The 24,863-nt window shown below is 42.8% G+C and overlaps 1 protein-coding gene across 1 annotated transcript in view; it reads right to left on the reverse strand.

Annotated features, from left to right (window-relative positions):
- Positions 1-24,863, reverse strand: part of ATG2B (autophagy related 2B) — a 1,825,281-nt gene that overhangs the window by 979,810 nt on the left and 820,608 nt on the right. Inside the window, exon 18 of the mRNA XM_044074646.1 lies at positions 3,132-3,289. Coding sequence (XP_043930581.1) covers positions 3,132-3,289 — 158 coding nt within the window. The remainder of the gene's footprint in view (positions 1-3,131; positions 3,290-24,863) is intronic.

Below are 24,863 nucleotides of genomic sequence, written 5' to 3' on the forward strand. Positions count from 1 at the left end.
TGGCTCTGTATTAGGCATCCTGCCACTTTAGTACACAGATCTCAAATGTCTGTTTACTGTGGTTGTCTTTATCTTCTTCACTACATGGAAGACTTAGCCAGTGTGTATCTGATAGGTATCTGTTACATAGCATAAAAACTCCACACAGGATTTTCAGAGGGGAGTTGGGCACTTGAAATCAGTTAATCATACAAAGCAACACATGGTAGACCTTTTCCTGCAAAGCCTCAACATCTACCACTAGCACTTTGATAAATACTAGATACAGAGGACAGCCCAACCTGCAGCATTCAGTACTGAAAGAGGTGTTCATCCACAGTAAGATACAGCAATCATGCACTGACGTTAGGCAGTAAAGTACTAGAAGGCATCCATTATGTCCGGTGACACAGATCAGGTGCCTTGCAGGGAAAAAAAAAGCACACTCACCATCAGAAAAATAATACATCAGATGTGCTTGGTGAACATATTGCAATCTAAGAGCAGACAAAGGTTTTGCATATCCTTCAGAACCAAGAAGAAGCAAGAGTGCAATCCTAGGCCTGCCTCATAAGCAGAACCTAAAAACTCTTAAGATATGGTCTACTGTGACAACAACAGGAACCCAACAGCCTTTGTGATGGTTCTTTAGAGAAGTGGGACTCACAGGCCATCCTAAACTATACTGGGCCATCAGTATCACCTTCATTAATAATTTAGCTAGCAGAGCTCAGGAAGCAACACTGCTTAAAAACTGGAGGTTCTTCTTATCCTTCAAAGGGACTTTCTTCTTGCTAGAAAACTGGTGTGGATTGCATGAAGAAAAGTGAGCTGGTGGCATCAAACCTTCCTTGATAGACAATACCAGTATCACTTGTTAAAATGATTCTGAAGGGTGCTCAGCAATGTCCTGATAAATGCTATTCCCAATGTCGAACTTGGATGTTGCTCTAGAAAGCACAGAACCCCCCCCCCCCCAGGGTCTCTAACCACAGCAGTCCTGTCAGAGTCTCTCAATGGAGCCAACAGAAACCAGATCCTGTAAGACCTCCTTAAACAGCAATACACTCCAAAAGAAGATATCCAGAATAGCCTTCCAAAGCTCATCCTTGAAAGAACATGGAGCCACCAGAAACCAGATCCTGTGAGGCATGTTTAAAAAGCAACACTCTGAAGAAAAAGGCAACCAAAATTGCCTTCCAAAGTTCATCCTTGACGAACAGCTTAACAAATAACATCAAGCACAGTTATCTGCCTGAGACTACTGTCCTAATTATATCATCATCACGTTCAAAGTCATGGCAGATCACATGGAAGCTTACTAAAGATGCTGCGGTAAGGGTCCAAACCAAAACCTTTTGGATCCTAGAGCTTGACAGGTCTTCCAGATGCTCCAGTGCCTGATCTACTTAGCAGACATGGAACCTGGGCAGGTGAGAGATATAGGGAATAATCAACTTTATTAAAGCAGAGACACTATCTTCTTTCTTACTCTCAAAAAATCCTTAGGCTCCTTAGGTGGCAAATGGCATGATCCTTTGGTGTCTGAAACCTGTGTTGAGAAAGAGATCCTGCAGGAGTTTGCACCAACATACTTCACTATTATCTCACTTCACTAAGCAGAAAACAAACAAAAATAGGCAAATATCAAGCCAGATACAAAAAAAGTTTAAGTAAAAAACAAAACAAAAAAAAAAACAGAATACAACAGTCTTCATGGGAACAGAGGTTGAATAATCCAAATACTTCCAGCCTGCAGACATAATCCTTCTCAAAACATTGAGAGTGAGAGAGAACTCTCATATACCACATCTCTCAAATGGGCAGGTCCACTCTTGCTACATGGATGACAAATCAAGGCAGCAAGGGTCAAACATGGGTATCAGGTGACATTGCCTCAGCACCCACGGAAGCATCTACCAGAGGCAGTGCTGAGGCAAACACAAGATGGTATAGGGCTTGGCAGTGGTATAAATCTATGTTCTCTAAGGAAGTGCTCCTGCACCCATAAGGACAAGTACCATAAGATATCAAAGAGTTGGAGGTCATCTAACAGCTAAGACTGCCCCGTGTGCCGCCAGATGTGGGGGGAGACACAGGCAAGCCTTTTTGACTCTAGCCAGTGAATTGTACTTCACTTGAGGGAAATGCCTTGTGAAAAGACTCATTCATTTTGAATGTGACCACAAATCATAAACCAGGGAACTTAATGGATCACTCCACTGGGGCAGGTAAGCTGTCAGCATTCCCTAGATGCTCAATCATAGGAGAGATGGTGGAGACAGCCAGGGACACAGCTCCCAAATTGATGGCTTTGGAAGCAAATCTTGAAGGCCCCTCATTATCAGCAAGCAGCAGGTATGAGCTCATCAACTTGATAGTCAAGGGAGAGCTGGGAAAACCTGGGTGCAACAAAGCAGCATTTAAGGCAGGTATGCTTGGAGAAGGGTGTGAGTGATGTCTGATCCCAAGTCCATCACTCTCACACTGTTCTGAGACTGTCCAGGGATCATCAGAAGGATGATCTTGGCAGTCCCTCTGCTAAGCACCATCAAATGTCACCATCTTCTAAGAGTTTACACAGGGTTCAAGCTTCTCCATCTATAGCTGACTAGACAGATGTATGGCTCAAGCTTCTCCAGTCTCCATCTATAGCTGACTAGACAGAAGTACTGCTACTTATGGCAGTGCTTCTTATTCAGCTAGTAGGGAATGAGCAGGTGAAAGTCATGGTTCATGATCTATCAAAGCAAAATAGATGGGAAGGTTTCAGACAGGTTAAGCACTGAATTCAGCAATATTTTAAAGATAAATATTAGGAGCAAAATTTGTAATGTACAATCAGCACAACATAATCAATGCTGCACAAACCTGGCATGTTCGTTCAGTATAATGCAAGATGCCACTGCACGTGCTACCAAAAGGAACATACATCTTCACTCCCAAACTTGGGAATGGCAGAGAAAAAAATTGTTGAACTGAAGACAGCATAAAAAGAAATCCAAAAAACTACCCACTGCAGAAAGCTTCTGAAGTCAAATTTCGTTGCATATCCTTTCTGAAAAATTATAATAAAGAGGTAAATACTGCAAAAACAGGAATACTATGTAAATTATAATTTCTGAATTTTTGGAACTAAACAATATACATACCGTCTTGAATGGTGGATTTAAATGGACTGAAGCTCTCTTTTTTGAAGGTATTTATTAGTTGACTGGCCACTGACAGTCCAATCCCATATGTAATATTTTCAAATGTTTCTACTGGCGAAGGTGCTGTAGGTTCCCACAGCAGCAAATCATTGTTGATCCTATGATAAAAATAATTATGAACCAAACCATTTTTTAAGCAACAATCTATAAATCCTTCAGTTTTGAATAATTTATTCAATGAGTCTCTTACAACAAAACATTTGCATGCACAGGTCATTGGCAAACCTTCACAGGATAAGACTTCAGAAAATGGATGCACACATAGATGGCTGAGTAGTGAATGTCTTAACAGATGTTTCTGTCCCTGACAGACATGCACTTTTACTCTTTGCACACAAAATATTTCTGTATTGAAAAACACATCTCTAAGGTCAAAGTACGCTGTAAACAATTTTTAATGCATATTGCAATCAACATATCTAACATGACGTTACTGTGGAAAACTAGGTATTTTACATTTTAATAGAAGCTTTCTGAATAAGACGTATCTTAACAGTAAATCTTTATGTCAGCATTTCAACAGTTTATTTATTAATTAACTGGGCTGATCTCTGGAGTATTTTTACTCAAAAACTGAGCCACAAATGCAAGGGTAATCACTACAGTTGGGATTCAATAGCACTTACATTAAAGTGTACACCGTTCTGAGTAAACAGGCAACACAGACATAACTCACACCTTCTTTCTCCTAATTTTAGTTTTCCTACTGATGTTCTTACAGCTTTAAATATTGACAGATATTTATAAAGGTTACCACAAAGTGTAGACTACATGTATATTTAATGTAATCTTTCTGAGTGGCTAAAAAGCTCAAAAAATGTGATACGAATTTTACTGAATACATATCGTGTACATTTAGTGTATGCTTTATTGAATCTGGCCCGACATATATACTGTGAAGGCTGCCAGCCTAGCTAGCTGGAATTTTGTAAATAATTCTGCTATTTATGAATAGTAATACGGTTTGTATGCTTGTTTTACAAATGTAAGAAAACTATATGTTATGTTAAACTGTATGTTATGTGCCGAGCTTCAAGAATGTAACCACAGTGTACCCTACTGGAAAAGAACAGAAATGTATATGAACTATATGCCTATGCGGTTCCCTATTATAAGACCAAACTCAAAAGACGGAAACGGCAAAAGATCGAAGCGGCTTCTAAGCAAATTCTTTCCCTGGGAAAGAATTCACTTGGCTGCTTTGTTACTTTGCCGTTTTCGGCACTGTAGTGCGTTCTCGGAGTTGGTTTATTTAAGTAGGGGGGTGTGGGGGGCAAAGCCCCCCACTTAATGTAATGTTTAAAGTGTTTTTTTTTAGTTTTTTTTTTGTTGGAACAGCGATTTTTTTTCCCTTGGAAAAAAATCGCTGTTCTGACAGTTCAAAATTGTAAGCTTTCGCTTACATGGGGTTGATTAATCACTGTTCACTTTTTTAAGCGTTCGGTGATCTAATATAGACCCGCCTATGTAAATGTATATTTTGAAACTGGAACATACAGGGTTAACTTACTAAACTCTAAGAAAATAAGTTGAAATTGTTTATGACTGTGGTATCTCCCAGTTTCCGCTAGGAGACAGGATGTCTACAGCTAGGAGTTCTTTCTATTGCCTGGAAACAGAAATAATTACAGGTTTCAAAGGTAAAAGTGTGTAACTGTTTTATGACTTCCAGTTCCAGGCAATCTTCTAACAGATGAGTACTTTTGACACAGGGGTGCTAACTTTTAAATTTCTGTTAGCCTGGAAACTAAAGGCAGAGGTGACAAGAATGATGAAATCTAAGATAACCCAGCAGAAATGTTTGATAGTAATTTAAGAACTATCTTAGAGAGTGAGTCTGTGCATTTTGTATTTGTCTCTGGACCTGTAAACATCCATTCACCACTTGAATTTGCCTGACTCTATAAGTAAGATTTAGGTACAGTGATTTCTCTTAGAGATAGATAGGAATATAGTAAGATTAGTCTAGATGTTTTTTGTATTTATATGAGACTGTCCTGCAGTATTGTTTTAAAATATTTCCTGTGATTCTGAGCTCTGTTGTCACTGTACTGAGTTACTGAGTAATGTCTTGTTCTTTTATTATTTATTATTAAATATATTTAACCCTTTTAATTGTGGCTGGTTTGTTTACAGATAGTTAAGCCCTTAGCATACTTGCATATGTATTTGGGGACACTGCACAAGCCACTCTTGAATAGCCTTAGTTTGGTCACACTTAGCATTTGGATAATAGTAACATCGCACAGTAGAATTGGTCACCCTTTGGGAAGGGCCTTATAATAAGTGATAAAGAGCTGGTTGGTGGCAGTGATTACTACCTTATAGTCTGGACAGAAGGGGGCATTGCTAGTGAACCTGTGCCAGCCTTCCCCAGGAGTCATTTGTGTGTTCGTACATAAATCAAAACTCTAAGTGTGTATTTGTGTCAGCTACTTGGGCAGGGACACAAAGCACTGGTTGGACAGAGAGGGTGCTGGAGGTTTTAGCTTGACCACTCGGCTGAGATCTTAACGCTATAGCTGTGTCAGTGGGGAGGTTTTGGGGATCTGGAGAGAGAGGGAGAAACCAGCCCCAGACTGACTGTGATCTCTGTGTGCTCTTAAGGGAAATTGTACTTTACTGTGTTGTACTTGTTATCCTCCCAATGTGCACGTCCCTCACTGGTGTTAGTGGTGAGGATTGAGGCTCCTTGATTAGTGGGCCAGTGCAGGGGGCGTCACATATACCATAAATACAAACACACACACATTGGGCATTCTAACCTTACTTGATCCCTTTTTCAGTGTGATTTTCCCATGAGTGTGTGTGTGTGTGTGTGTGTGTGTGTGTCAAAAAGATTGAGATTACACAGGTATTGTAAACTGTAGCACTGTCAGTCTCACAACTGCATTCAAAGCTAACTGACTTAGGCCTTCTTTGGTTCTTCTAACAAGGTACAATACTGTTCACATGGCAAGAATGGTCTCTCATTGTAATTCTATATATTAAGTAGATGACTGCCTCAGCCAACTGTCAACTTCTTCAACAGCCCAAAATGAGAAAAACAACTTGCTATTATACTTTTCAACCTCTCAGCGTATGAATTCTACACAAATCCAAAATTAATAGTGGAACAAAAGCTCAAAATCAGAAAACAGAAGTTATGTACTTATCATAACTTGGCATCTGTGTTGTCCGTTTTCATTCTTCCTCACTAACAGGTTATAGATCCAACCCTCAGATCCGATTTGACCGCATTACCAAGACTTGGATCAGAGTCTTGAGCTCCTCCCTCTTCCCATAATGCGCTACACCCTCCCTGACTCCTCAGATTGAGTTTGCTGCCCTATAGCCCACAGAACTATAGAGACAAGACAGACCAAATAAGTTTGGGGCTCAAACATGGAACAGTACAGTTGTGTACACTTACCATAAATGTAGATGTTCGAGTTTATTCACTGTTGCAGTCATTGCATTTGGGAAATCCTGCTGGCAGGTTGCCCTCAGTCGGCCTGAATTCCAAAGTCCTGGGTCCTGCGTCAGTTGCTGTCGCCCCTTCCCTGACGTCAGGTCATCAGGGGTATAAAATAAGCAGCCGACGCCATTTTCTTCAGTTTTTCTTGCCCCAGATGTCAGGTGCCCCCTAAAAGGGCAGGCAGAATTTATAAATATATAAAAATACATGCACCCATATAAATTTTACCTTCATCTACAAGCAAATACACCACATAGGTCATATAAATCAGAGAAGGAAAGATAAGTTCCAGCAGAAAAAAGGGGTATGGCAGGTGGGTAACCTGGACTGCAACAGTGAATACACTCGAACATCTACATTTATGGTAAGTGTACACAACTGTACTATGTTCTTCGTGTTTCACTGTTGCAGTCATTACATTTGGGTAGAGTCCAAAAGCTATGGTTGGGAGGCTGGAGCTAAACAGCATTAGGAGCGGCTAAGAGGCCCTGCAGAACTGCAGTTGCAAAGCCTGCCCTGGATTTAGAGTAGAGTGGCAGATGATAGTGCTTTGTAAAGGTGTGCACTGAACGCCCAAGTTGCAGCCTCTAAAATGTCTTTGGTTGGTACTCCCCTGAGGAAGGCTGCTGAAGTGGCTGCAGCTCTGGTTGAATGTGGCCTAATGCCCTTAGGCACTGGCTTGCCATGCTGTGAATAGCAGAAACGAATGCAGTGGCCTATCCGCTTTGAAAATCGTCTGCTTTGAGATAGCCTTTCCTTGTGATCCTGCAGCATATGCCACTAGTAATTGCTCTGTCTTCCTGAAACATTTGGTTCTGTCCAAGTAGAATCTAAGCTGTCTGTGTACGTCCAAAGAATGCAGAATTCTCTCCCCCTTGTTCTGTGGATTTGGATAAAAAGTTGGCAGATGAATAGTTTGGTTAAGAGCCACACTGGACACCACCTTAGGCATAAATGTTGGATTTGTCCTCAGACAAACCCTGACTGGATAAAAAATGATAAAAGGTTCCACAGCCATGAGTGTCTGCAGCTCTGAAACTCGTCTTGCAGAAGTTATTGCTAGGAGCAAAGCTGTTTTCCAAGATAAAAACTTTATATCAGTAGTAGCAGCTGGCTCAAAAGGAGGCAGTGTGAGTTTTTCCAAGACATAGTTGAGGTCCCATGCAGGTACTGGTGATCTCCTTGGAGGCCTTACATTTTTGGCACCTCGGAGGTACTGCCTTAACAAAGGATGAGAAAAGATTGGTGGCTCTGTATTGTAATGAGCCGAAATGGCAGAGGCATGAAATTTAATTGATGAAAAAGATAGGCCCTTGTCCAGCATCTCAGTTAAGTATTGCAAAATCTAAGGAATATTTGGTACAGCTGTATCAGTTCCTTGTGCCTGGTTCCAAGCACAGAATTTCTTCCATTTTACAGCATAAGATTTTCTAGTACTAGGCCTTCTGGCTTCCAAAATGACATCCATCACAGCTTTACTAAGAGGTGTGTTTTGTATGACTACATTATCCGCCATGCTGCCTGGTTTAAGGTCCTGAGTTGGCTGTGCAGGATCTGATTGTTTTGCTGGGACAGTAGATGAGGTATTTCAGGTAACGTCCAAGCTGAGCATTGAGACATGTTCCTTAGGATTGGATACCAGTACTGGCAGGGCCAGTCTGGTGCAATCAGTATCCTCTTTGGCTTCTCCTGTCTGACCTTTAGGAGTACCTTGGGGAGGACAGGCAGTGGCGGAAAGGCATATACTGATAGGTTTTTCCAGCTGAAAGATAAGGCGTCCACTTTCCATGCTTGTCTGTGATAGGTCCTTGTGCAGAATCTTTTTAGTTGGTAGTTGTGAGGGGAGGCAAATAGATCTAAGTCCGGGCATCCCCATTTCCTTGTTATGTTGAAGACTTATTTATCCAGCTGCCACTCATGGGGATCCATGAGGTTTCTGCTTAGTTCGTCTTCCAGAGTATTTTCCTTTCCTGGCAGGAATTGTGCCTGCAGATGCACTTGGTAAGTCAATGCTGTGTCCCACAAAGTCATGGCTAGTCTGCAAAAGGGGTAGGAATGTGTGCCCCCCTGCTTGTTTATATACCACATGACCGTGGTGTTGTCTGTATATCAGTAGTTGCCCGGGATGAAGTAGGTCCTTGAAGGCTGTCAGGGCATTTTGAACAGCTAGCATCTCCTTCTAGTTGATATGTAGATGCATTTGGTTTGAGGACCATGTGCCCTGAATGCATCTTCCTGCCATGTGGGTCCCCATAGTCTGATGCATTCGTTGTTAGTGTCTGCCTGGCTGGAGGTAATGTGAATGGCTGTCCCTTGTTCTGGTGACAAGCCTTCGCCCACCATCGAAATTCCTGTTGCAGGCAGGGGATGAGAGTAATCACTGTTTCCAGGCTGTGGCAATGTTAATGTCCAAACACTTTTTAGGTACCATTGAAGTTTCCTCATATGCAGTCTGGCATATGGAATTAATAGGATGCATGATGCCATGAAGCCCAAAGCCTGCAGAATTTTTCTTGCAGATAACTGGGCCTTGGTTGCCAACATTTTGAAATAGGCAGTCAGTTGCCTTAGTTTGTCTGGCGTGAGATAAGCCATCCGGGCAGTTGTATTTAAGCTTGCACCCAGGAATATTATCTCTTGAGAGGGTACAAGTTTTGATTTCTTTTCGTTGACTGTGTACCCTAGGCATGTTAGAAGTCTTTTCACAAACGCCAGATGTTGTAGAAAATGTCCTTGTTCTCTGCTTGAATTAAACAGTCGTCCAAGTAAGGATATATTTGTATTCCTCTTTGTCTGCAGAATGCAATTACTGGTGCCAGGCACTTTGTAAAGACCCTGGGCACAGTAGATAAGCCAAAGGGCAGTGCAGAGAATTGGTAATGCATTGTGCCAGCCTTGAATCTGAGGTATCTTCTGCATGACTGTCTGATTGGAACGTGCAGGTATGCCTCTTTTAGGTCTAAAGTTACAAGCCAAGCATTCTTGCCCAGCATGGGCAGAAGCTGCTGCAAAGTCAACATTTTGAATTTTGGTATATCCAGGAATGTGTTCAGAATAGATAGGTCCAGTATTGGCCTCCAGGCTTTGTCCTTTCTGGGTACCAAGAACAGTCTTGAGTAAAATCCTTGTCCCTGCTCTTGCTCTGGTACTTGTTGAATGGCCCCCATGGCCATGAGGGATGAGACTTGTTTTTGTGCCTCTGCCCATTGATTTTTTGGCAGATCTGGCCAACCGTTTGCCTTTGGCAGGGTAGGGAAATGGAACTTGTAGCCTTGTGACACTATATTTAGAACCCACTTGTCCTGGGTTATAATGTGCCAATTTTGAGAAAAAAGTGCTAATTTTCCCCCTAAGGGTGCTGCCAGGAGATAAGTGCTTGGTGCAGACAGGGGGAAGTCATTGAGACTGTTTCCTGAATGGTTGGGATTTGTCTTCTCCAACTTTGGAGGTAGAAGCACCCCACTGCTTTGACCTGTATGAACCTTGCGCCTGGGATCTGCCCCTTTGAAGTCTGTCTGACACAGGAAAGGACCAATTCTTTGTAGGCCAGTGTCTACTAAACCTAGGTGGCTGTACTTGTAAAAAATATTTGACACATTGCATAGATTTAGCTTTGTCCTCCATTTTCTTTAACACCTCTTCTGCCTTAACACCAAAATAGTATCATGCTGTAAAGGTGCATCTAATAATTTAACTTTGACATGATCAGGCAGATTTTGTTCCTTTAACCATGCATGCCTCCTAATTACAGAACCCGTAACTGCGGCCCTGCAGGAGGCCTCCAGAGAATCAAAACCACATTGCAAGTATGCTTTCCAACTTGTTCAGCTGTATGCAATAAATCCTGCATTTCCTTGTTTTCTGCACATTCAGAGTTTAACAACATTTTCTGTTTAAGCAATGCCATGACATGTTGCTGACATTTGAGCATATGAAACTGACAGTTTAAGGCCCTTATAGCCAAGGTAGCAGATAATGTAAACCTTTTTTCCCCATCTATCCAGTGCCCTAGAATCTCTGTCAGAGGGGGTAGGGTTTTTGCAGCAGAAGCCTTAATTCCTTTGGGACCCTGTGAAACAGTTTCTGGGTCTGCAGCAGGGTTTTTAAAAATGAATTTATGAGAGTCAGGAACCCTGTAGTATCTGTCAGGCTTAATAGGAGCTGGAGGTAAGGAGTCAGGGGTCAGACTAGACTCCAAAAACACATCATCTACAATGTCTAACACAGGTGGGATGGCTAGAGGCTTGTGTTGAGGTAGTAAAAGGAAGTCCCTGAGCCTCTTTTTAGATTCTGAAAAATCTTGGCTCTCCCAGTGGAAATGCTCCCTCATGGTGTGCAAGGTTTCTCCAAAAGAATAGTCCTCTGGAGGTGAAGCTGAAGGAACAGAGTCTTCAGCATCAGAATCCTCATAGGGGGGAAGAGAATATTCCTGATCATAAGAGGAATCAGAAGAAATAGAAACCTGATCTGAATATTCATAGTCTGTCTCTTGCCTAGGCCTCTTATCAGGAGGGGGATGGGAACACCTGATCAAGGTAATCAAGTCTCCGGCCATTTTGAGCATCTGTTTTTTGGGCATAGAGGCCTGACCACATGGCTCTTGAGTTTGTTTCTTTGCTTTAGAAGGTGCTCTAGTCTTTGCCTTTGAAGCTGAAGTCGGTTTGATGTAAAGATGTTTAGGTCTGAATACACCCTCAGAAGCCGTTGCCTGCTCAGCGGCTCAAGACCCATCTGAGGGAATAGTGTCCGAGGCTCCAATACCTTGAGTTTCCAGTGACATAGCTGACTCCACGTGGGAGTCGTTAGCGGCCTGTGACTCTAAAGTAGCGGGCATCACGGGCTGAGAAAGCGCCTCACTGAGAACCGGCGACTGGCTTAGGAGAAGCTTCGTCATCGGTTTTGGGCCTCGGTTGTTTTTCTCTCTCTCTTTCTTTGCATTTTTTGTGAACTCCGTTAGTCGGATGGCTATCCGATGACATTTCTGGATAATTAAACCGGCGTCCAAAATAGTTTAAAGCAAAGTCATACCGACGCTTAATAGTGCGTTGGTTAAATCTAGCACAAAACCGACAACCAGAAACGTTGTGATCAGGGCAATGAAAGTCCTTATGAGGAATTTGCTTTCCACAAGGAATACAATTATTTACTTTTTCTGACATCGGTCTGGAGCAAGAAGAAAGTTTCCCCAACGGGGTACTTAGCTTTATTAAAGACTTCAGATCTGAAACTTGAACACGAAAATCTCAGGAGTCGGCCGACCGGCACTTGCGAACTACTTCTGCTTCGGGCACCGCGCAGCAAGAAAGACTGAAGAAAATGGAGTCGGCTGCTTATTTTATACCCCTGACGACCTAACATCAGGGAAGGGGTGACAGCAACCGACGCAGGACCCAGGACTTTGGAATTCAGGCCGACTGAGGGCAACCTGCCAGCAGGATTACCCAAATGTAATGACTGCAACAGTGAAATACGAAGAACATCCATGGGTTCCAAATTCAACCAGATATCTTCTAGAAGAGACGAGGCCAGGGGATGGCTGGGAGGAAAAGGTGTGGAAAAATGAAAATGGACAACAGAGATGCCAAGTTACAGTAAGTACATAACTTCTATATCTAATGTTGTCCTTTTCATTTTTCCCCACTCATGGGTCAGAGTCCCCAGCTACATAACTCTTGGGAGGCCGTCAAGGAAGGATATGCCGGAACACTGTTGAACCAAAGAAGCCCCTGCGTCTGGAGACAATATCCAATTTGTAATGTGTAACAAAGTTGTGAGTCTTTGACCAAGTGGCTGCAGCTCAGGTATCATCAATTGAGGCTCTAGAAGAAAAGGCAGAAGAGTACCTATAGATCTGGTAGAGTGGGCCTTAGGCGTATGAGGCAATTCCACACCTTTTTGGGAATAAATGAAAGAGAGACAATCAGTAATCCATTTGCCAAAGCAAATTTGGAGACTGCTTGACCTAAACAGTTAGGAGAGAAGGATATGAACAGCTGATCAGCCTTCCAGTTCCTTTTTGTTATGTGAACGTAAAAATGTAGTTGTCTACGAACATCAAGGAGATGTAACATATATTCACCGTTACTAGAAAAGCTGGAAAAGAAAACTGGCAATTGAACTGATTGATTAATGTTTGATTCCATAGCCACTTTAGGCATAAAGAATGGGTTAGTTCGTACAGATAACTTCAGCTAGCCGCTGATGGACCAACATGAGATCCCAAGGGGGAGAAGGATGTTTTATGGGAGGCCTAAGAAGAACGATTCCTTTCATAAAGGCTTTACATGACATGGAAGTTGACAGAGAAGAGGATTCATTTCCAGTATGAAAATTAGGGGTTCCTATTACGTTGTCGAATTCTTGAAACTTTGAACCTGAGAACATTGAACTCAGATGTTCGAAGTTTCAAGAATTCAAATGTAAAATAATACAAACCCTAAAACCTACCTAACTGTTGCAAAAAGGGGGGCAAGCCCCCCTGCACTCCCCGCTCTTCAGAGGTGGTATATTTAAAGAGCGGGGGGTGCAGGGGTCTTGCCCCCCCTGCTTGCAATACTTAATTTTTGTTTTTAGTTTTTTTTTTTTTTTTTATAAAATTCATATAACAAATCCTGCTAACAGGGCTAGAAGAACAGCAGCTGACATTGATCCCAAGGCTCATAGCACTAACTTTGCTGCAGGATATAGTAAGTCCTGTACTTGATGTCTCAGAGATATTATGTGAAGTAGAGACAGTGAAGCTACTTGGGTTGCAGTGCCCAGTTATGTTCCTATGAATTCTAGATCTTGTACAGGAGTCAAGTTTGATTTTGCAAGATTTATCTTAATGCCAAGGGAGTTGGAGATCTGAAGCAAATAATCCCTGGCTTGTAGCAGTTGATGTCTTGTTGGGGCAGTAATGAGCTAATCATCTAGACAGGGAAACACTTTGAATCCTTTTAGCCTCAGGTGAGCTGCTATGACTGCCATGCACTTGGTAAACACCTGGGGGCTGTGCTGAGTCCAAACAGCAGTGCCCTGAATAAGAAGTGATTGGCTCCCAGACAGTGCAGGTGTCTCCTGGAACACCTTTCTATTTTGATATGATAGTATGTTTCCTGGAGATCTATGGAGCACATCCAATCATCATTGCGCAGAAGTGGCAGAATGGACTAAACCGGGACCATTCAGAATTTTGACTTTTTGACATGCTTATTTAAACTGCTTAGATACAAAATCAGTCTTTGGTCCCCGTTTTCTTTGACACCAAAAATAAGTCGGAGTAAGTTCTGAATCCTGTTTACTCAGCTGGGACCTTTTGAATGATTATTTATTTTTTTTTTTTTGGTAGTAGTTTTAGAACTTCTTGTGTTGCATACTCCCTCTGACTGGGTGGCATGTCGGGGAGTTTCCTCCGGGGACCTGGAAGTAGAAGGGAAAAGGGAATGTAATAACCTCCGGATATTATACTTAGTACCCAAGTGATGTTTGTAATATTTGTCCAGGCATCTAGGTGCAGGGATAGATGACCCCTGACTGCCTCCAGAGATGGACAGTTGGGCAGTGCTTCAGGAGAACTGATAGGGCCCGTCAGAGAAAGGTTCTCTGAAACCCTGGCTTTGTGGACCCCTCCCCCCGCCTTTGAGGTGACGTCTACCATTGAAACCTCCCCCTCTGCCTCTGCTGGAAGTGTCTCTGCACGAGTCTTGGAAAGGTCCCCAAGACTTCCTGAAACAAGTTTTCTTCCTTCCTTATTGGTTCCTAGAAAAAAGTTCTCTGAAGGGGAGGAAAACTTGATCCGCACGGCAGACAGGGTCTTTCTTTCTTGCTTGCTGTGGGTTAGCATATCTTTCACTGATGGCCCAAACAAGGAAAAGCCATCGAAGGGACCATTAACAAAGGGTGCCTTGAAGGGTTCTGCAAAGCCTCATCCAGACATATCTTCTGATGACTATGCCTAAACTAGCTGCTCAAGAGGTACCTTCCACAGTATGGGAGATCAGCCTCACTGAGGAATTAGCACTGGACGATACAGTAGCCAGTTGGGAGGAAACCTTCTTGAGGTCTTCTTTCGACATGGTCTCTAAATGGGAGAAATGTGCCAAATAACTTAAAAACCTCACAGCGAAGGTGGCTGAGGTATAAATGCGCTTTCCAAACCTGTCCATCACTCTGGACTCACGGTTTGGTGGATGGATAGTGGAGTTTTGTTCAGCTGGCTCCCTTTTATGGCTGCTTCCACAACAATGACATCAACTGGAGCACCCTTACTCCAGTGACATCTGTATGTGGGTGGGAAAGGAATCTGTCCAAGCCTTTGGGGACAGTTTCAATAGTGTCCAGTTCCTTCTAAGCCCAGCAGGAAACTAAATCAATATGTTCATCCACTGGAGGGGTCACCAAGACATAGATAGGTTTGCCCCAAAAGCATCCAAAAAAAAACAACTTTTCAGAAGAAGGAGGTTGGGAAGACCAGCTACCTTTCTGCTTAAGGAGTTCCAGGATGTCTCCAAAGGAGACGTCAAGTGGTGATTGGGGGACCCTTCTCCCTCATCAAAGTCGGTGTCTTCATTGAGGGACTCCATGGGGGAGTCTATGTGTCTCCTTTTGACATCTTCTTCTGAGGGATCTCCTCCATGGAGTGTTCAAGGGAGGTATTGCAAGAAGGGGGAATATCCTAAGTGAAAAAGGTCTGGAGGCTCCATAAGGTAGGCTGACCTATGGCAGGAATGATGGACTCAGTGCTCAGACTTGATAAAGGACTGGGGGAAGGATCCAGGATGTGAGAGGACGGTTCTGACACAGAGAAGGTCCTTTATGCAACTTGGAAGGCTGACAGACCAGAAGGAACCCCCCCCCCCCCGAGCCAAAGCAGTCTGGGGGAGGGAGAGACCAGAGCCAACCCCAGATCTAAGGCCTCCAGACAGAACTGGAGCTAAGCTGTCAAGCACTGAGGCACCAAGGATAAAGTCAGAGTCAAAGTCATCCCCCCAGACCCAGTGCTGACGTCTTGGATCCAAGAACTGCTCTGATCAGATGAGATTGGAGCAGGGCCAGTCAGGGATAGGGTCAGAGTCAAGTAAGGACATTTTCTCGGATCCTACTCAGACTCTCTTGGGTATCCAGAATCTGGGGGTCTGAAACCATAAGTTGGACCAGAGGAAGAATATGTAAAGATACTATTGAAATAATCATGGATCTGAGATGGCAAGACCCCCATCTGGATCTGAGCCCTGAAAAACTTCTGCATCATCCTGTCCATATCAGCCTCTGTCAAGCTTTTGGAAGACTTAGATGAAGCTGAAGAAGAGGGTCTGGAGGATTTTGAAGAAGTCTGTATGATCTTGGAGGATTTTGAAGAAGTCTGTATGATCTTAGAGGGAGAAGCTGACGAAACTGACTTCAGTAAGCATTCCAGAGTACAGCTCCTAGCAGTCAGATCCAAAATCAAAGGATTAGATGTAGAAGCAGCTGGTAAAGGAGTGCTTGATACTGTTATAATGTTTGGTGGATCCGAAGATACTTTTGGATCTAAAAGGGATACAGGTTTGCTCAGACCTGATGAAGTAGGATCAGAGAGTTTTGACCTTCTTTTCAGTCGGCTCTGATGAGGCCCTCTGGATGGCTGAGAGGGCTCATCTTTTCAAGTCTTTGGAGCATGTAAGTTTTGAAGGGGGGATTGAGTCCTAGAAGAAGGCGAGGAAGCAGGCAGCAGTCTTTTTAAAATAAGCTTGTTTCACCTATCAGAGTGCTCTCGGGTTAAATGAGACACAGGCATCATACTGTACATTTAAGTGTCCAGGTCCTAAACAGTAGATGCACTTCGTGTGGGCATCCGAATTAGGAATTTTATGCCCACAAGAAGTGCATCTTTTAAAACCTGCAGGTTTGTCTGACATTTTTAACAGTAAACCAAGCATAAGTACTGAAAAGGATGCAAACAAAAAACACACACACACAGCAGTAAAAGCTCTAACTTCTAACCTATCTGTTAAACAAGACATCGTACAGAAAAACCTCTCTTTTGTTTTTTTTTGTAGAAAGAAGTAAAATCAAATATGTACCAACAGTACAAATGGAAAGCAGAAGGGAAAGGAAAGGGCATCAATCCCTAATGCCTGCAAAAGAAAACTCACTGTGATGTCCCCTCTCTGGGTCAGTGTTCAAGGAGCCTCAATCCTCACCACTGACACCTGGGGAAGACTGTTCACTTTGAGAGAAACAGATACCCACAGTATTTTCAGAGAAGGATTGCAGCACCAGGTTCTGTGTAGACTACAGAAGATTAAATAGTCCAATGAGTCAGATGCTTACCTCATGCCTAGGACAGATGAAGCCTTAGGGAAGCCGAGTGGGGCTAAAAGTTTGACCACTACTGATTTGACCAACGGCTACTGGCAGGTGTCCTTGACTCCCAACGCTAGAGAGAGGTCAGCCTTTGGAACTCCTTTTGGACTGTATGAGTTCACTAAGATGCCCTTTGGGATGAAAAATGAAACAACAACTTTCCAGAGGCTGATAGCAGGAGATTATGCCCTTGCTTACCTGGACAATATTGCCATCTACAGCCATTCCTGGCAAAAGCACCTTCAGCAAGTCAGGGAGGTGCTGGGCAGACTGCAAAGGGCAAGGCTAACCATTAAGCCCAGTAAGTGTCAGGTGGGTTTGGCAGAGGTCTCCTACCTGAGACAGAGTGGGGAGTGGTAAGATCAGGCCTCAGGCCAGAACCTGCTAAAGTGGAAGCCATTCAGGCATGGCCTGCCCCTGTTACCAAAAAGCAGGTGAGGGCATTCTTAGGGACAGTGGGGTACCTTAAGAAACTTTGTTCCAAATTATAATACAATAGCTGCTCCCCTCACAGAACTGTCAAGGAAAAACAGGCCAGATAAGGCAGTGTGGACCCCAGCATGTGATCAGGCATTCCAGAAGCTTAAAGAAGCTTTGGGAGGACCCTCTGTGTTAGCCAGTCCAGATTGCGGCAAATAATTTGTTGTGCAGATGGATGCTTCAAACCATGAAGTGGAGGCTGTACTTATCCATGTTTCCTCACAGGAAGAGGGGCACCCAGCCGTAGACTTCAACCCAGGATGAAATGTTATGCAACTATAGAAAAGGAACGTCTAACTATACTATGGGCTTTGCAGAAACTTCAGTCTTATCTGTATGGAAGGAAATTCACTGTAATTACAGACAACATTCCCTTAACATGGCTACACAGAGCCAGCCAGCAAAATGCCAAGTTATTAAGGTAGAGCTTAGGATTGCAGGCATATTGACATGACAGTACAACACCGTAGTGGGGGCAGCAATGCCAATGCACATGGGCTCTCAAGACAGGGAATTGGGTAATATATCCCAGATAGGCTTATTTCTCTCAAGCCACATTTCTCAAGAGCCACTTGGAAAAACTAGCTTGAGTCTTCAAGGGGGGGGGGGGGGGGTAAGACATGTGATAATATGGGCTAGTGCCAGCATAGCTAGCTGGAGTTTTGTAAAGAATGATATCCTTTTAATATCAAATGTAGGTGTACAAAATGCTTGCATTACAAATGTATTGGAACTGTATGGCATTTGAATATCAAACTAATATGTACACATGCTTATGCTACAAATGTATTAGAACTGTATGACATTTGAATATCAAAATGTATCTGTAAAGTTGCTAGTGTTGAAAAATGTATCAACAGTGAGTCTTGCTGGACAGAAAGGAAATATACATGGAAGGAAGTAACTGATTAAATCTATATACTATAACCGAGAACACTGGAAGAGCAATAGGGAAATTTAAATGAGCTGTTAAAATGGCATCCCACAGTGATGAACAGGACCGGAGATGGTAGGTCTGGAAGAAGCCATTGTTTATTAGCTTCAGTAAAAAGAGAGGAAGTGTTATAATTGTTTATTGGCCTCAGGCCAGCCATAAACATTAGAAAAGCTCTAGATATGCATGTTCACATGTCTATGCTAAATTCTTCTATCTACTTCAAAAAGGGATAGTGTGGGAACCTAAAGTCAGGTGACCAGATGAGGTCATTCTGCCAGCCCTCTTGGAAATTATATTTTACATATTACAGAGAGAAATCTCTGAGTTTTGAGTATTCTGTTTGGGAGCCTGACTAGAAAGACTGCTCACTTATTTCATATTGCCTTGCCCAAGTAAGTTATTAGTGAACAGTAATTTCTTTACATCAGTCAGGAATATATAGCAAGATTAGTTTACAACTGTTTTTCTATATCTGTCTCAGTTTGTCCATCTGTATTATTTTTTAATATTTCCTGTGATTTGAACTCTGTGGTTTGCTGCAAATACATATTCAGTATTTTCATGTTCTTTTATTATTTACTATTAAATATATTTAAAACTTTTATTGTGGCTGGTCCTTTTAGAAAATATTTAACCTTTTAGAGTGCTTACATTTATTTGGTGACACTGTGGGGCCACCCCTGAGAGTCTTGCTGTGAGGTCAACTACTACCATTTGTATTAGTATTAATATTACACAGTATAATTGGATACCCTTTGTAAGAGCCTTAGAATAGCTGGCTGGGGGAGTGTCTGGTGGCAGTGACAGCTACAGTACAGTCTGAGCAGAAGGTGGCACAGTGGGTAAATCTGTGCCAGCCTTTCCCAGGGGTGTGTGTGTTTGTGTAAATCAAATCTCACAGTGTGTGTGTGTCAGCGGGTCTATATTAGAGCATTGAAAAACAAAAAAGGCGAGTCGGCTGTAGATTTCCCCCAAAGATTAATGTAAGCGCTTTTGTCCAAAATAATGCTTAGACTTCTTCAGACATCACATTACTCAAAGTGCAATGCCATTTATACAGTCATCAATCAATTATTTAAAGACAAACTATTTAAAAATCAACTATTTAAAAACCTATTAAAAACAGTAAGAATGTTGGAACACAACCCAATTAGACACTCAAATATATTAAAAACCATAAGCATTAATAAGCCTTATTGTACCAGCTAATATATATTAAAAAGGCTTCAAATTAACCAGTTTTACTTATAAATTAATATATATATAATTAATCATAAAAAAAACACTATTTTAATTTAACCAATATTTTATATATTTATAGTAGGATCATGAACAGTGTATTTCACCTATCTAATGCTTTTAATTTTATAATACACTTAATTGAAGCATACTCATTGAGGCCAGGTGGTATGTGGGCATATGTACGTATCTGCCACATAAGTTCACTCTCTTCTAGTTTCAATTCCCAAGGGTCTCCTCTGACATTTCTTGCTTCCTGATGGATAATCGTGAAAATAAATTTATGCGAGGGGCTTTCTATACTATGCTTAGCTAAAGCGTTTGTAGTTACTCTTTTATTTATATTGTACTGATGCTCGTAGATTCTTTGTTTCAGCTGCCTTTCTGTTTTACCTATATAGTATGATTAGCATTGCTGACATAATGCTACATAAACAACCCCCCTAGATTCGCAATTATATTTACCTTTTACTAAATAGGACTTATCTCTAATGGTAAACTTATTGCCCACCTTGATAAATTGACACTGTTGGCATCAGCTGCATTTACGCATACCATAGTTCCCATTATATGCCTCTTTTTGTGTTTCCGGAAGACATTTAAAATTGGGGCCCCTTCTACACGTTATGCATAGTGGACCCTCTAGTTTTTTACTAATACTAATGTCTTCAGAAATAAGAGACCAATTCTTAGCTAAGATGTTCCTTATCCCTTTAGCATCCATGGAAAAAGCTGTCATAAATATAGGTCCCATATTAAATGGCATGTTCTGACTATTCGCCCTTACTTCTGTAGTTGTGGAATATTGTGCTTCTATGTAACCTTTTTGCACTATGGGTTTAAAATGCCCACTGGTCCTTTTTGTACATACTTCCAAATAAATGTGTTCAAAGAGATATCCCAGATAACCTCTCCTTAGGAACATACTCTTTAATAAATCACATTCTGCAAGAAAATCTATGTCAGAGGAGACCATCCTAGCAGCTCTCACCAATTGTCCCTTTATCACAGCTTTTTTCTGATAGAAGGGATGGCTGCTAGAGAAGTGCAGGAATGCATTTGAATAGGTAGGTTTCCTATAAATAATGGTTCTATACCTATTATTTAACCTATCCTTAGACAGCTGCACGTATAGAAAATTAATAGACTCTGTCCCAAACTGGAAAGAAAATTCCAGAAAGTTGGTAAGGTTTGTGATAGCTCCTATGAAGGGTTCTACTGTATCAACATCTCCTTTCCAAATAAAAAACATATCATCTTGGTATCTCGTATACCATACCACATTCTGCTGGAATAAACTATTGTTAAATAGGAGCTCCCTCTCCCAGTATGCCATGACACAGTTTGTGAAGCTACCCCCGCAAGGTGAGCTCATGGCAACACCTGTCTTTTGTTTGTAAAATTCACCATTAAATAGCATGAAATTGTTAGATAAAATTAAATCCAATAGGGTTTCTACTACATTTATTTCAGTCCCTTCCATGCCTTTGGTGATTAGGAGCTCCCGAACCCATTCTATACCCAACTCTTGTGGTATTACAGTGTATAGATCTTTTATATCCACTGTAAGAAAAATATGGTTTTCATTGTATTCTAACCTGTTAATACCCTCCAAAAAACTCCATGAATTGTGGCAAATTTGCTCCTCACTCCTAATAATGGGTTTTAGTTTACTGTCCAGAAATTTAGCACATGAATCGGTCTAAATGGTGGATTACTGGATTATTATAGTGATCTTTAAATCTTAGCTTAACTCCCGCTGCTGTGTGCTCCTGCCTCCGGTGTCCACACCTTGTCTATCCAATCTGCCTGACCTGTACTAGGTTTTGGCTTTATTGCCCTAAGATTGCTGCCCCTTCCCCAAGCTAAGGAACATAGCCAAACCTTTCTCTGGGCATCATTTCCCTCAAGGATACAAGAAAGTACGTTTTAAAAAAAGAAGTTATGTACTCACCATAACGTTCCATCTGAGTAGACAAACTTCATTTGTCAGCAACCTGTGGTTTTTGGATCCGATACGGATCCAAGCCGGCAGCATACCAAGCAAAAAGATCTGAGCTCCAAGCTCCTCCCCCTACCCATACTGCACTGCAACCTCCTTCCAATCCTCAGATCGAGTTTGCCACTCCACACATGACACCAACAAACTAACCTGAGACCTCTAAACCAAGGACAACCCCCCAGCTCGTGAACTCCGGACATCGAGTTCAGCAAAAATAACGCCAGGGTAAGGGGGAAGGAGGGAGGGGCGGTTGCTGACAAATGAAGTTTACCTACTCAGATGGAACGTTATGGTGAGTACATAACTTCTTTATCTGAAGTAGTTAACTTCATTTGATCAGCAACCTGTGGGACAGAGTCCCCAGCTACCCGAAATCTTGGGAGGCCCTTAAGGAAGGATATTCCGGAACACTGCAGAGCCAAAGGAAGCCCTTCCTCTAGACACCAAATCCAGTTTATAATGATTAATAAAGGTGTGAGAAGATGCCCAGGTAGCTACTGAACAAATGTCATCCAGGGAAACTCTAGACCAGAATGCTGCAGACGTCGCCATAGAATGTGTAGAATGGGCATGAACTCGTACTGGTTCTGGTAAACCAAGCTCTCTGTATGCTTGTAGGATACAAAGTGAAATCCACCTAGCAAGAGTCACCTTTGAAAGTGGTTTCCCTAAAAAGGGCTTAACAAAGGAAGCAAAAAGTTGATCAGATTTACGAAAGGCCGCCATCCTGTGTAAATAAAAATGCAACTGCCTGTGAACATCCAGCAAATGAAGTTTGTATTCCCCTTTGTTCTGAAAATTAGGGAAAAAGACAGGCAAATTAATAGACTGATTAATGTTTGTCTCAGAAGCAACTTTAGGCAGAAAGGATGGATTAGTCTTGAGAGACACCTTGTCTTTATGAAACACAAGATATGGGGGTATCATACAAAGAGCTTGAAGCTCCAACACTCTCCTTGCTGAAGTTATAGCTACCAGAAAAGCCGTCTTCCATGACAAAATTTTGAGTCAACTGATGCCAAGGGCTCGAAAGGAGGTGCAACTAAGGCCTGAAGAACCACAGTCAGATCCCACAGCGGGGATGGATTCTTAAAAGGAGGTCACAGAAGAAAAGTGCCTTTCAAAAAGGTCTTACAAATTTTGGCAGCAGCGAGAGAGCCTAAATTGCCCCCTACATGGAAATGAGAAATAGCCGCCAGCTGGACCTTCACTGTGGAAGAGCTGGCTCCTTGCTGGAAAATATGAGACAAAGTCTAACACTGCTGGGATCGGAGCAGTAAAGGATCTAGATTTATCTGTGAAGCCCAAATGGAGAAGCATCTCCATTTGCTAGAGTAAATTTTCCTGATAGAGGATTTATGTGCCGTAACCAAGATAGATTAAACAGGAGAAGAGATACCGGGAGTCCTAGCAACTAGTGGAACTGGAGCAGCCAAGCTGTGAGCTTCAGGTTGTCCAGATTCGGAGGAAGCATTCCTGATGGATGACGAATCAGATCCCGAATGGGATCCAAGATCCAAGGTGGAGCTACGAGATGAGACCGTAGGCAGGGGAACCAGACTTGACGAGGCCAGAATGGGGCTATGAAGATCAATCTGCTCCCCAACCGGCGAGCTTTCTGTAAGAACTTTATCATGAGAGGAAGCAGGGGATATGCATAAAGAAGACCAGGTGGCCAAGCATGAACAAGACCATCTCCAGGGCTTTCCCCCGTTGGGGGGATTAGAGCGAAAAACTCGCAGCACTTCATGTTAGAAGGCGATACGAAGAGATCGCAGCAAGGCTGACCCCACTTGAGGAAGATCTGTTCCACTACACAAGGGTTCAGAGACCACTCATAGGGAGAAGGATAGTTCTGCTCAATTTGTCCGCCAAGATGTTGGACCGACTCGGAATGTGTGTTGCTATCAGAAAGCAGTTGGTGGAGATCGCCCATACCCAAACTCTCATGGCTTCTCAACAAAGGGGATAAGACTTGGTTCCCCCCTGTTGGTTGATATACCAGACCAATGACATATTGTCTGACTGGATCGCAATAGTTCCCAGAGGTAGATAAGCATGATAGGCCTGCAACACTAAAATGACCGCTCTCATCTCTAGAACATTTATATGCAGAACAATCTTGTTTTGAGTCTGTGTGCCTTGAACAGTCCTGCCCGAACAATGCCCCCCCACACCCTAGGTGGGAGACGTCGTGGTCATCGTGGCTTGGGGTTGGAGCACAAGAAAGGGACGTCCCTCCTGCAAATTCCGAGATTGGAGCCACCACGTGAGAGAATTTCTGCACACTCTGCTCAGAGGGATCGGAAAATCTAGAGGTTGATGAAGAATTGACCACTGAACTTGCAACGTCCACTGTAAAATTCTCACATGCAGATGAGCACAGGGGATCAGGTTGATAGCTGCTGCCATGGACCCTAAGGCTCTCAGGACTAATTCTGCAGGGGGTGCAGATGACTGCAGAAGCGCTAACACATGAAGTGTCAGGCTGTGTAGTCTGTCTGGGGTTAAGAATGCCCTGGCCTGACGAGAATCTATTCTCGCCCCTATGAAGTCTAACACATGAACAAGTTGAAGGGAAGACTTCCTCAGATTTATGGTGATCCCTAGCTGGAGTATATCCGGAGAAAGAAATCTCCGGCTTGTAAGAGTAGATGCTTGGTGGGGGCGGTGAGAAGCCAGTCGTCCAGGTACAGAAAGACCTGAATGCCCTGAAGTCTCAGGTGGGCCGCTACAACTGCCATGACCTTGGTGAACACCCTGGGGGCTGTGGTGAGACCGAAGGGTAGAACCCTGAATTGATAATGACTGGCCCCTAGCCGAAAGTGGAGGAACCTCCTGGATCGCCTGTCCATCAGAGTATGGTAGTACGCATCCTTGAGGTCTATCAAGCACAACCAGTCTTCCTCCTGCAGAAAGGGCAGGATGGATTGAAGCGTGACCATCTGGAACGTTTCCTTGGCAACGAACAGGTTCATTGTTGACAGGTAGAGAATCGGCCTTAGGTTCCCTGTCTTTTTTGGCACCAAAAAGAACCTGGTCCAGGAGGGTCTGGGGGCACCTGCTGGATGGCTTTTTTTTCTAGTAGCTTTTGTATTTCCAAGGCCGCAGCCTCCCTCTGAGCGGGTGGGACGTCCGGGAGGCGCCTTGTGTAAGGGGGCTTGTTTATGAAGGGAATAGAATAGCCTCTGGATATTATTCAAAGCACCCAGCGATCTGTCGTGATGGACT

Source organism: Protopterus annectens, chromosome 6.part0, assembly GCF_019279795.1.
Source record: "Protopterus annectens isolate FY-2018-M chromosome 6.part0, PAN1.0, whole genome shotgun sequence".
NCBI classification, from domain to species: Eukaryota; Metazoa; Chordata; order Ceratodontiformes; family Protopteridae; genus Protopterus; species Protopterus annectens.